Source organism: Oncorhynchus mykiss, chromosome 28, assembly GCF_057628025.1.
Source record: "Oncorhynchus mykiss isolate SJ-2025 chromosome 28, ASM5762802v1, whole genome shotgun sequence".
NCBI classification, from domain to species: Eukaryota; Metazoa; Chordata; class Actinopteri; order Salmoniformes; family Salmonidae; genus Oncorhynchus; species Oncorhynchus mykiss.
In genome coordinates, this window is record NC_143049.1 from 34,432,501 (window position 1) to 34,445,647 (window position 13,147).

At 46.8% G+C, this 13,147-nt stretch overlaps 1 protein-coding gene across 1 annotated transcript in view; it reads right to left on the reverse strand.

Moving 5' to 3' along the window:
• Positions 1-5,955: 5,955 nt before the first annotated feature.
• LOC110508229 (low-density lipoprotein receptor-related protein 8-like) overlaps positions 5,956-13,147 on the reverse strand; it is a 174,640-nt gene continuing 167,448 nt past the window's right edge. Inside the window, exons 17-18 of the mRNA XM_090225168.1 lie at positions 10,297-10,365; positions 5,956-8,653 (exon numbers count right to left, since the gene is read on the reverse strand). Of these exons, the coding sequence (XP_090081294.1) occupies positions 8,307-8,653; positions 10,297-10,365 (416 nt within the window). The 3' untranslated portion in view covers positions 5,956-8,306. The remainder of the gene's footprint in view (positions 8,654-10,296; positions 10,366-13,147) is intronic.

Consider the following 13,147-nt stretch of genomic DNA (forward strand, 5'->3'; position numbering starts at 1 on the left):
GGAGTGTGTGAAGCTTGGCTGTAATGGAGAGAAGGAGTGTGTGAGGCTTGGCTGTAATGGAGAGAAGGAGTGTGTGAGGCTTGGCTGTATGGAGAGAAGGAGTATGTGAGGCTTGGCTGTAATGGATAGAAGGAGTGTGTGAGGCTTGGCTGTAATGGAGAGAAGGAGTGTGTGAAGCTTGGCTGTGTGTGTGTGTGTAGCTTGGCTGTGTGTGTGTGTGTGTGTGTGTGTGTGTGTGTGTGTGTGTGTGTGTGTGTGTGTGTGTGTGTGTGTCAAGGTTATTACAGTAAATGAAAACTGAAAATAAAAACTAAAATTGTTTGTAAATATAAAACTATACAGAAACTATTCTCTTTGACTTGCAAAACAAATTAAAATAAAACAACATCAAATTGTTTTGTTTGAGATTTTTTTCTCCTAAACTTCTAAAATCAAATTGGTTTTCAAGTTAAAAAAAAAATTATTATGAGGTTTTTGAGCTTTTGAAACTGGCCAGTAGATGGCGATGTTTCATATTGGTCTAGCTTGTGCATCACTATCACTAGCTAACAGGGAAGAAATCCGAGGGCCAGCACAGAGCGTGACTCGAACAGCTTGTGAAGTTGCTGGAGCCGTTCGTGATCCACACTGACCAACTTCAAACTGACTGCCAGTCGCGGTCTGATGTGGTGTTGTGCCTTCTCAATCTCGAGGCACACTTGCAGTCAACTACTGCTGCAAAACATTTGGCGCAGGTCCTCCTGAAGTCAGTGTGTAAGTAAGCGATTCTCATGCATACTGAATCCTCTGGCAGCCAACCCCTACAGCAGCTTGCCTGATGGACCCAGGTCTGCCTCTGCCACTTCGCTCAACAGAGATGGAGCCACTGATGAGGGAAGTAGAGTCTCTTGTACAGTGGGGCAAAAAAGTATTTAGTCAGCCACCAATTGTGCAAGTTCTCCCACTTATGGAGGAATGGGCCAAAATACCAGCATTCCTCCTGCATGGAGGAATGGGCTAAAATACCAGCAACAGTGTGTGAAAACCTTGTGAAGACTTAGAGAAAACGTTTGACCTCTGTCATTGCCAACAAAGGGTATTTAACAAAGTATTGAGATGACCAAATAAATACTTATTTTCCACCATAATTTGCAAATAAATAAACAAAAAATCCTACCATGTGATTTTCTGGATTTTTTTTCTCATTTTGTCTGTCATAGTTGAAGTGTACATATGATGAAATTTACAGGCCTCTCTCATCTTTTTAAGTGGGAGAACTTGCACAATTGGTGGCTGACTAAATACTTTTTTGCCCCACTGTACCTCAGCAAATCACAGCGTACAGCAGTAACACCCCAGGAAGACGCCAGCAGGATGAATTCAACAAACATCTCGACCACAGTGCTTCAGACATAGGAAGGAAGGTCAACCTGACATTAAGTTCCATATTTACCGAGTAATCTCTCCAGGTCTGTCAGGCAAGGATGGCTGTCTCTCTAAAGCTGCACCCTGTGGTACGGATCTGGTTTCTGCCTCTGCCTCCCAAGCGTATAAGAGCATATTCTGTCTGTAGACAACTGCCATCAGGCTTGAGAAACTGAACGATCACCTTCTTGGAACGTTGTTTGGCTGAACAGAAACACACACACACACATCACACTGACCCCAAGCCTGCAGTCACATCCCCATCACACTAAAAATAATAATGTGCAAATATTGTACAATCCAGGTGAGCAAAGCTCTTAGAGACTTACCCAGAAAGACTCACAGCTCTAATCGCTCTTAGAGACTTACCCAGAAAGACTCACAGCTCTAATCGCTCTTAGAGACTTACCCAGAAAGACTCGCAGGTGTAATCACTCTTAAAGACTTACCCAGAAAGACTCACAGCTGTAATCACTCTTAGAGACTTACCCAGAAAGACTCGCAGGTGTAATCGCTCTTAGAGACTTACCCAGAAAGACTTGCAGGTGTAATCGCTCTTAGAGACTTACCCAGAAAGCTGTAATCGCTGCCAAAGATGATTCTAACATGTACTCAGGGGTGTGAATACTTATGTCAATTATATATTTCTGTATTTCATTTTCAATACAATTGCAAACATTTCTAAAAACACATTTTCACTTTGCATTATGGGGTGTTTAATTTAAAATATATATATAAATTTAGGCTGTAACACAACAAAATGTGGAATAAGTCCATTAATATTTTTCTGTATAAAAAGGCACTGTATAGAATGATTCATTTATATTCATACAGTATATGGTCTATATGACACATCACTGACACACTATCATAAAATCACTTCTGCTACTGTCTAGTAAACCCAGCTGTGCACTATACAGTATGCCTGAGACCCAAATGGCACTCTGTTCCCAGAGAGCCCTATGGGTGCCAGTTGACTCCCACATCCTCCCAGTCCTGTTTCACGGAGCTCTGATTAAAGATGTCCATCTGGGCTCCAGTCTGGGGGAGCAACATCTGTGACACATTCCTGTCTGCCCAAAGCTCAACTGGGCTTCCTATGCCTAGTGCATCATTTACTGTGGGAACAATACAGGGACTATGCAGACAAATGGCCATTTTACTTTCTGTCGTTAAAATGCTTTGCGTCATAAATTAGCACCCTTGTGGAATGAGACACAACCGGATGAGGATTCTGTGACTTGGTTTGCTCACGACCATTTTATTTTGTGTGGTTAAAGGTGCCACACATAGAAGTTATCTGAATTACACCCCCTATATGTGGAAGCTAGGTGAATTGCAACAGCACTGGGCTGCATTCAAAACAAATCTCCTCCCTCCCCCGCATCCCAAGATGTTGTGTGGGAAAAGAGATTTTTTTTCACTCGATCTGTCCAACTTATCGCCTCTAAAATGTAAATAAAACTCTATAAGGAGTTTATATAATGTGTCATTACATACCTATTTGAAGGTTTTGTCTAATTTGAATCGGGTTTTTAGGGCGGTGCTCAAGTGATCTTCAGAAGTAAACAGCGGCTTTGAGAATGATGATCGCAATGCAATGATGACGCAAAAAATGACTAGTTATCCCCCCTTACCCCCGTCACTGTCCATTTCTTGTTTTTAAAGGATGATAGAAGTGCTGAACCTGGTGGAGAGAGATTGTAAGACAGAAATAGTTGCTTTATGGGTACTGTACGTTACGACATGACACGTCAAGATGTAACGGAGGCTCAGTTTTTTTTACTTTTCTCCAATACTATAGAGCCATTACCATGTCGATCAACGCTTGAATAGAAACCTAGAAACCTAAAAATCTGTCATTCGGCCCCTGAACAAGACAGTTAACCCACCATTCCTAGGCCGTCACTGTCAATAATAATTTGTTCTTAACTGACTTGCCTAGTTAAATAAAGGTAAAATATACAAAAAAATAAACATTTGCGTCTTGACCCGATTTCCACTAGATCACAAAGTCACAACAGCTGCCGGCCTGGCGGAACAAATCAATAGGCAAATGTCACAGCCAATCAACACTGCCGGATAAGAAATACTATCATTCCAAAATTACTGAATATATTTTCTGAAATTACAATGCAAAAATCCAATGTGTTCTGTAGGTTTGGCTGGTTTCTCAGCTAGCATGACAGTCTAAGGCAGGAATCATCAACTAGATTCAGTCGCGGGCCGATTTTCTTCTTGAGCAGATGGTCAGGGGGCTGGAACATAATTACAAATAGTTTGTAGACTGCAAATTGACCTCAAGAAGCCCAAACTGATATATTGTTTGACTAAACCCTAATCATTTTTAACCTTGCTCACATTTGTATACAATCACGTGTCTCTCCATTATGGATGGGAATACTTGGGAACAGATTTCTTCAATTAAAGTCACGTGGAGCTGATTTATGTCCAACAATACAAATAAAATAACACATTTTTTGAGGGCTCAGAAAACTTGGGGGGCCAAATAAAACCACCCCCAAGCCGCCAGTTGGGGAACCCTGGTCTATGGTTTGGCTGGTCTCTCAGCTAGCATGACAGTCTGTTTGGCTGGTCTCTCAGCTAGCATGACAGTCTGTTTGGCTAGTCTCTCAGCTAGCATGACAGCCTGTTTGGCTGGTCTCTCAGCTAGCATAACAGTCTGTTTGGCTGGTCTCTCAGCTAGCATAACAGTCTGTTTGGCTGGTCTCTCAGCTAGCATAACAGTCTGTTTGGCTGGTCTCTCAGCTAGCATAACAGTCTGTTTGGCTGGTTTCCCAGCTAGCATGGCAGTCTAGGGTTTGGCTGGATTCTCAGTTGGCATGACAATCTAGGGTTTGTGTGGTCTCTCAGCTAGCATGACAGTCTAGGGTTTGTGTGGTCTCTCAGCTAGCATGACAGTCTAGGGTTTGTGTGGTCTCTCAGTTAGCATGACAGTCTAGGGTTTGTGTGGTCTCTCAGCTAGCATGACAGTCTGTTTGGCTGGTCTCTCAGCTAGCATGACAGTCTGTTTGGCTAGTCTCTCAGCTAGCATGACAGTCTAGGGTTTGTGTGGTCTCTCAGCCAGCATGACAGTCTAGGGTTTGTGTGGTCTCTCAGCTAGCATGACAGTCTAGGGTTTGTGTGGTCTCTCAGCTAGCATGACAGTCTAGGGTTTGTGTGGTCTCTCAGTTAGCATGACAGTCTAGGGTTTGTGTGGTCTCTCAGCTAGCATGACAGTCTAGGGTTTGTGTGGTCTCTCAGCCAGCATGACAGTCTAGGGTTTGTGTGGTCTCTCAGCTAGCATGACGGTCTAAGGTTAAGCTGAAAAAGAGGATTCAAATCATAAGAGAAACAGTCGGAAGAAAAGACACAAGGAAGAGATGTTCAATAAAATTGTATATATCAATATATAGAAATATTTAAGAATAACTTCAGAAAATAATAAAAAGGTGACAGACCATTTTGGCAATTTGAGTACAGATGTTATTTTCATGTACATAAGAACCCATCTCCCTCCCACAGCAAAACAGTGTAAAAAAATACCTAAAGAAGACAAAAAGGCAGGAGAAAACAACAATTCATTTTCTAAACAGAGGAGGATGAAAGATAACGAGATGATATTGAGAATGAACCACCTTGTATGACTTGTACTAATAAATAAAATAAAAATTTGAAAAATAAAAGGATATCGGATGAAAACAAGACCAAGCGACAACACAAAACACTTTGGTGGTTAATTCATATTTCGTACAATCAGGCAATACAGTGTTCTTTTATACAAATAAATTAATTTACCGTCGTCAACAATTTTTTCTTATCTAAAATCTTATGTACATCTTTTTCTTTTACACAATTGTATAATACTTTATCAAACTTTTTTTTGCAATATGACAATGTATTTACAAATCATGATTTTCAACCCCCCCCCCCCCCCCCCCCCGCCAGCTACTCCGGTCCCAAATACACAAATTCATGTGCACTCACCCTGACAAACGTGCACAACACACACACACACACACACACACACACACACACACACAAACCTCCCCATGCAATACATACATCATAGAAGGCATTCTGAGAGGGCTGTGCAACAAAGAGCCTACAAAAAGTTTTCAATATGGCTGTGGGATGAACATAAACAAAACACACACCCTCCATCTCACTCATTCCCATTCCCTCCTGTCGGTCTCCGTGAACAAAAATACAACAATGGAAGGGACTCTGAAATGTCTATTTACCCAGCACAGCGGAGCACTAGTGTGACAGACAGCACAAAAGGACAGGGGGATAAAAGAGGGGGGGGAAATGAGAGGGGGACAAAAGAGAGGGGGATTTAAGAGAGGGGGATAAAAGAGAGGGGGATAAAAGAGAGGGGGACAAATGAGAGGGGGATAAAAGAGAGGGGGATAAAAGAGAGGGGGATAAAAGAGAGGGGGACAAATGAGAGGGGGATAAAAGAGAGGGGGACAAATGAGAGGGGGATAAAAGAGAGGGGGACAAATGAGAGGGGGATAAAAGAGAGGGGGATAAAAGAGAGGGGGATAAAAGAGAGGGGGACAAATGAGAGGGGGATAAAAGAGAGGGGGACAAATGAGAGGGGGATAAAAGAGAGGGGGACAAATGAGAGGGGGACAAATGAGAGGGGGACAAAGGAGGGCCGTGTATACTGACCGGAGGATCCAACCTGACCGAACCTCATTACTGTTGAGAACTGCAAACCAACTGTCACCCTATTCCCTATATAGTACACTACTTTTGACCAGGACCCATAGGGCTCTATTAAGGGAATAGCGTGCCATTTGGGACAAAGTCTAAATCTGCCACGTAGCCTCGGCCACCAAATCACCTGACAGGAGCCTTTTGTCAACAATCAACCTACTACTGAGTTCCTCCTGTATGATCGACCTCCTACTGAGTTCCTCCAGTATGTTAGACCTTCTACTGAGATCCTCCAGTATGTTAGACCTTCTACTGAGATCCTCCTGTATGATAGGTAGACCTCCTACTGAGTTCCTCCTGTATGATAGACCTCCTACTGAGTTCCTCCTGTATGAGAGACCTCCTACTACTGCCCTCCTGTATGAAAGCTCACAATGACATCTGCTCAAAGAACGAGGACAGGGGCATTGTGGAGTGCTTGTGAAGGGTGAGTGAATATGCATGCCTTTGTGTGATCTATCGAGGGTGAGTGACTGTGTGTGTATGAGTTTACTGACAAAGAGAGCAGATGGGAGAATAAAATCACCAAAAACAGATGACACATGTACCAACCACATACCCTATGGGCATGGAAAACAGCTAAAAAGGAGAGAAGAATAATAGCTAACAATTAGCCTGGTAGCCAATAGCCATTTCTGGTTTAGCCTAGATACACATTAGCCTGTTACCCAGAAAGCTAGCTATTTCGGCTTTAACCTTGATAAACAGCCTGTTAGCCAGAAAGCTAGCTATTTCTGCTTTAGCCTTTATAAACAGCCTGCTACCCAGAAAGCTAGCTATTTCTGCTTTAACCTTGATAAACAGCCTGTTAGCCAGAAAGCTAGCTATTTCTGCTTTAGCCTTTATAAACAGCCTGCTAGCCAGAAAGCTAGTTATTTCTGCTTTAGCCTTGATAAACAGCATGCTAGCCAGAAAGCTAGTTATTTCTGCTATAGCCTTGATAAACAGCATGCTAGCCAGAAAGCTAGTTATTTCCGCTTTAGCCTTGATAAACAGCATGCTAGCCAGAAAGCTAGTTATTTCTGCTTTAGCCTTGATAATCAGCATGCTAGCCAGAAAGCTGGCTATTTCTGCTTCAGCCAACTCTGTTGTCATTATCCTGCCCAACACAGATACCCTTGGCCATTAGCTTGTAATTAGACGTATTTTCACTGGGTCTATAAATCCAGGCCAACCTTAATAACTACAAAGGCTTCTCTCGCTAAGCCTTCAGTTTTTTCTTGGATTCCACCAAAATCTCTCCTTGACCCTCCTATTCCCTGCTTGCCTTCTGATAGCCTTTGTGGTTCAATAAAGAAAACATCAAAGAGGTTTCTGCCACGGCTCAACTGTACTTCACAGGATATCAACAAGGATGCTTTGAAAACTCCTCTCCAATGGCGAGAGAAAGTACACACACAGGTTTACACACACACACGTAAATCCACACAAGCAAACTCACACTCACACACAAGCCCACACACTCTCTCTTAAACCTTTCACTCCACTCCAAGACAAATGCCCCGACCAGAATAACTAAACACTATGACATCTTTAGTAATAATGAGGTGAGCAATAAAACATGTTAAATTAATATCTTAAAACCGTACAGATTGTCCCATCTACTAAGGTGCTGCCGTGGTTTAAACCTCCTCCTAAAAAGTCTCTCCAGAAAATTGAGGTTCCACCAGGGAAATAAAATGGAGAGCCTAAATTTAAAACGTCAAGGATTAAAATAATATTTTGTAACTCCTCTCGCCCTTAAACGTGAGACATATAACACAGCTCAATACTGCTTAGATTGATCAAAAGTGGATGAAAAACATACAGAATTGGAGTTGACTCCTTTTCAAGTCCAGTGAGGAAATGTATCTAAATTCAATTGATACGTAGAGAATTCATGAACTGAATTCTTATCAATTTTCTAAATTGATAGGAATTCAATTGGAACCCACCCAAACTCTGACATCACATTTAAAAACGTAGAAAGTGTAAAACTGTCGATCCTGTGTAATGAACTGGCACATCATGGACTTTAATGGCTGGATGTGATGATATCATAACATCATATGTCCATCCATTCAACAAGTCAGTCAGCTTGAGTGACCTGTAACCTCAGTACTGTGTGTGCGTGTGCCTGAGCGGCGGCCATCTTGAAAATTAACCTCCTGAGCGGCCATCTTGTCTTGTCTCCATACTCATTTCGCCGTAGTAGACAGCATAGGCTGCTCCGTGTACCAATGAGTCCCCGGATCAGGCATACTGCCACCTAGTGGCAGCGCAATGAACTGTGGGCATGTATTTCCGCCCCCGCCGACTACGCCACACCCCACTCCGGCCGGGTACGGGTGGTGCCCGTGGTGGCCGCCCATGATGCCATCCGTCCGGCCGATGTGAATCTCGTCCTCCTCGCCCTCGCCCGTGGTCTTGCGGTAGACAGGGTTGTCGAAATTCATGCTCTTGGTGGCGTTCTGGCGATAGTTCCGCCAAACCAGGTAGACGCCGGTGCAGAGCAGGCCGAAGATCACTGTGGCAACAATAGGAACTGCATGCGTTTAACACACAGTGGCAGGGAAAGGATAGGGGGGACACAGGGGAGATGGGGGAGCGTTAATGTCATCGGAGCATGAGCATCGTGAGACGAAAGGCACAGAGATGAAGTAGAGCAAATTAAGGCATGCGGGGGGACAGAGCGGAGAGGGGGACGCAGAAGGAACTGGCCTTGTGTTGGAGATTTCTTTGCTAGGCTGGTGGATCAATTGCCATTAATATCATCAAGGTATAATCTCATTACTTTGAAAAACAATTATCTAGGCAACATTATGGTTGTCTCAGAACTTCTGGAGCCAGCTAGGCTTTGCGTAACCATGACACCAAGTCCTGCCAGATGGGTCATTTCTGAGAGATCTTTGCAAAAACTGGGCTTGAGTCAGTATTCATGAAAAACTGTGGCTATTATGGACTGGACTTTTGGTCAGTGAAGTAGGATTTGACACAGAGGAACTTTAACTGTCCAGCAAGCTCATAAAACTGAGGGTTTACTAGAATCTTTAAGGGTTGTATATTTAACTGATGCATTTAAGTACCGAGAGACAAGGGTGTCTAGAAGACATCCTTTCTTACAGTAGGTAGAAGCTAACATTACCTTCACTAGCTACTTCAACATTATATTTCAATTGAGTATTACTACAGGTTAGCTTTAACTGCAGATTTATTACACTTTAATATTAGCTGGATTCCAAAAGGAGTTGCAGATTATCTTCAGAGTAAAAGGTGACATCATTTCATAATCTAAGAGTTCATTGTAATTGATTTACATTTTAGTACAGAGTGACTTACTAACTTTCCCTCTTTCCCCGAGTAAAAACTCATATCATCATCACGATGCCATTACTTATGCTTGAAGACATTATTACATTATATGGGTAAGTCCTGTCCTGTCTAAGTCACCTTATAAAGATTAGGGAGTGGGGCCAGGTGAAGGGGGTCAGCCCAAACATTGCTGGGTTCTTTCTGCTTATTGGCTAATTCTCTGCTAATCTAATTCACATTGGTGAGTCTTCTGCTGTCCCTGTGACCACCAGTGTGTCCATTACTCTGTAATAAGAAGGTTAGGAGAGACTAGCATTGCCCATATGCCCTCACTATGACCTCAGTACCCTACACGTAAAGCCTCGGCTCCACATGAATTATGATAAAAATGCTCCAGAAAAGGACAGAACGACAGGGTCACGTTCATTAGGGCACGCAACGCAATCATTTGCAGCGTAAAATGAAAATAACATTTCTTATTGGACAAATCTAGTTAGCCCCCAGGTGTTTCAGTCAGTTTTTCATCCATTTAGACTACCTCCATCTCTATGCGTTTTCTGACTACCTGCAATAATATATGCAACCAAACCCACGGCCACCTGAAGGTCTATGGTTGTTTTGATTGGAACGTACCCAACACAGACAATAAATGGATGGATATGCAGTGGCAGAATGTCAAGACACACACCGCGGCTTCTGCGAGCGGCCATGGCATGATCTCTCCGGTCCAAACTGAACTAGGATCAGTGGATAGGAGAGTAGGGGCATGGTCCCTCTCATCCAAACTGAACCAGGATCAGTAGATAGGAGATAAATATAGCAGTTGGGGCAGGAGAAGCAGCCTCCATGGAGTACAGAGAGTGGACATGTACTTACCTATGGGGATCACTACTCCCAGAACTGCCACTGTCAGGTTCTCACCCAGGAGGAAATGCTCACTTCCAGCTATAGAGAAGAGAGAGAGGAAAGAAACCAAGAGAGAGAGAAGGAGAGAGAGAAAGACAGAGAGGGAGTGTCAGAGAAGAAAAGAGAGAGGGGAATTAAAAGTGAGCGAGAGAGAGGGAAAGTGACAGAAAGAGGGAGAAAGAGAAAATCAAATGTTACACAAGTGCCATTTCTCAATGTCTCACTTCTCCCTTCATGAACCCTGGGACAGGGCTGTTACCCCTCAGGACCCCTGGGACAGGGCTGTTACCCCTCAGGACCCCTGGGACAGGGCTGTTACCCCTCAGGACCCCTGGGACAGGGCTGTGTTACCTCTCAGGACCCCTGGGACAGGGCTGTGTTACCTCTCAGGACCCCTGGGACAGGGCTGTATTTCCCCTCAGGACCCCTGGGACAGGGCTGTATTTCCTCTCAGGACCCCTGGGACAGGGCTGTGTTACCCCTCAGGACCCCTGGGACAGGGATGTATTTCCTCTCAGGACCCCTGGGACAGGGCTGTATTTCCCCTCAGGACCCCTGGGACAGGGCTGTGTTACCCCTCAGGAACCCTGGGACAGGGCTGTGTTTCCTCTCATGACCCCTGGGACAGGGCTGTGTTTCCTCTCATGACCCCTGGGACAGGGCTGTGTTACCTCTCAGGACCCCTGGGACAGGGCTGTGTTTCCTCTCATGACCCCTGGGACAGGGCTGTGTTACCCCTCAGGATCCCTGGGACAGGGCTGTGTTACCTCTCATGACCCCTGGGACAGGGCTGTGTTACCCTTCATGAACCCTGGGACAGGGCTGTTACCCCTCAGGATCCCTGGGACAGGGCTGTGTTACCCCTCAGGACCCCTGGGACAGAGCTGTATTTCCTCTCAGGACCCCTGGGACAGGGCTGTTACCCCTCAGGTCCCTGGGACAGGGCTGTTACCCCTCAGGACCCCTGGGACAGGGCTGTTACCCCTCAGGACCCCTGGGACAGGGCTGTGTTACCTCTCAGGACCCCTGGGACAGGGCTGTGTTACCTCTCAGGACCCCTGGGACAGGGCTGTGTTACCTCTCAGGACCCCTGGGACAGGGCTGTGTTACCTCTCAGGACCCCTGGGACAGGGATGTATTTCCTCTCAGGACCCCTGGGACAGGGCTGTATTTCCCCTCAGGACCCCTGGGACAGGGCTGTGTTACCCCTCAGGAACCCTGGGACAGGGCTGTGTTTCCTCTCATGACCCCTGGGACAGGGCTGTGTTTCCTCTCATGACCCCTGGGACAGGGCTGTGTTACCTCTCAGGACCCCTGGGACAGGGCTGTGTTTCCTCTCATGACCCCTGGGACAGGGCTGTGTTACCCCTCAGGATCCCTGGGACAGGGCTGTGTTACCTCTCATGACCCCTGGGACAGGGCTGTGTTACCCTTCATGAACCCTGGGACAGGGCTGTTACCCCTCAGGATCCCTGGGACAGGGCTGTGTTACCCCTCAGGACCCCTGGGACAGAGCTGTATTTCCTCTCAGGACCCCTGGGACAGGGCTGTTACCCCTCAGGTCCCTGGGACAGGGCTGTTACCCCTCAGGACCCCTGGGACAGGGCTGTTACCCCTCAGGACCCCTGGGACAGGGCTGTGTTACCTCTCAGGACCCCTGGGACAGGGCTGTGTTACCTCTCAGGACCCCTGGGACAGGGCTGTGTTACCTCTCAGGACCCCTGGGACAGGGCTGTGTTACCTCTCAGGACCCCTGGGACAGGGCTGTGTTACCCCCCAGGACCCCTGGGACAGGGCTGTGTTACCCCTTAGGACCCCTGGGACAGGGCTGTAATTTCCTCTCAGGACCCCTGGGACAGGGCTGTGTTACCTCTCAGGACCCCTGGGACAGGGCTGTGTTACCTCTCAGGACCCCTGGGACAGGGCTGTGTTACCCCTCAGGACCCCTGGGACAGGGCTGTTACCCCTCAGGATCCCTGGGACAGGGCTGTATTTCCTCTCAGGACCCCTGGGACAGGGCTGTGTTACCTCTCAGGACCCCTGGGACAGGGCTGTGTTACCTCTCAGGACCCCTGGGACAGGGCTGTATTTCCTCTCAGGACCCCTGGGACAGGGCCGTTACCCCTCAGGATCCCTGGGACAGGGCTGTATTTCCTCTCAGGACCCCTGGGACAGGGCTGTGTTACCTCTCATGACCCCTGGGACAGGGCTGTGTTACCTCTCAGGACCCCTGGGACAGGGCTGTGTTACCCCTCAGGACCCCTGGGACAGGGCTGTGTTACCCCTTAGGACCCCTGGGACAGGGCTGTTACATCTCAGGACCCCTGGGACAGGGCTGTGTTACCTCTCAGGACCCCTGGGACAGGACTGTTACCCCTCAGGACCCCTGGGACAGGGCTGTATTTCCTCTCAGGACCCCTGGGACAGGGCTGTGTTACCTCTCAGGACCCCTGGGACAGGGCTGTGTTACCCCTCAGGACCCCTGGGACAGGGCTGTGTTACCTCTCAGGACCCCTGGGACAGGGCTGTGTTACCCCTCAGGACCCCTGGGACAGGGCTGTGTTACCCCTTAGGACCCCTGGGACAGGGCTGTTACCTCTCAGGACCCCTGGGACAAGGCTGTGTTACCTCTCAGGACCCCTGGGACAGGGCTGTGTTACCCCTCAGGACCCCTGGGACAGGGCTGTGTTACCCCTTAGGACCCCTGGGACAGGGCTGTTACCTCTCAGGACCCCTGGGACAGGGCTGTGTTACCTCTCAGGACCCCTGGGACAGGGCTGTGTTACCCATTAGGACCCCTGGGACAGGGCTGTGTTACCTC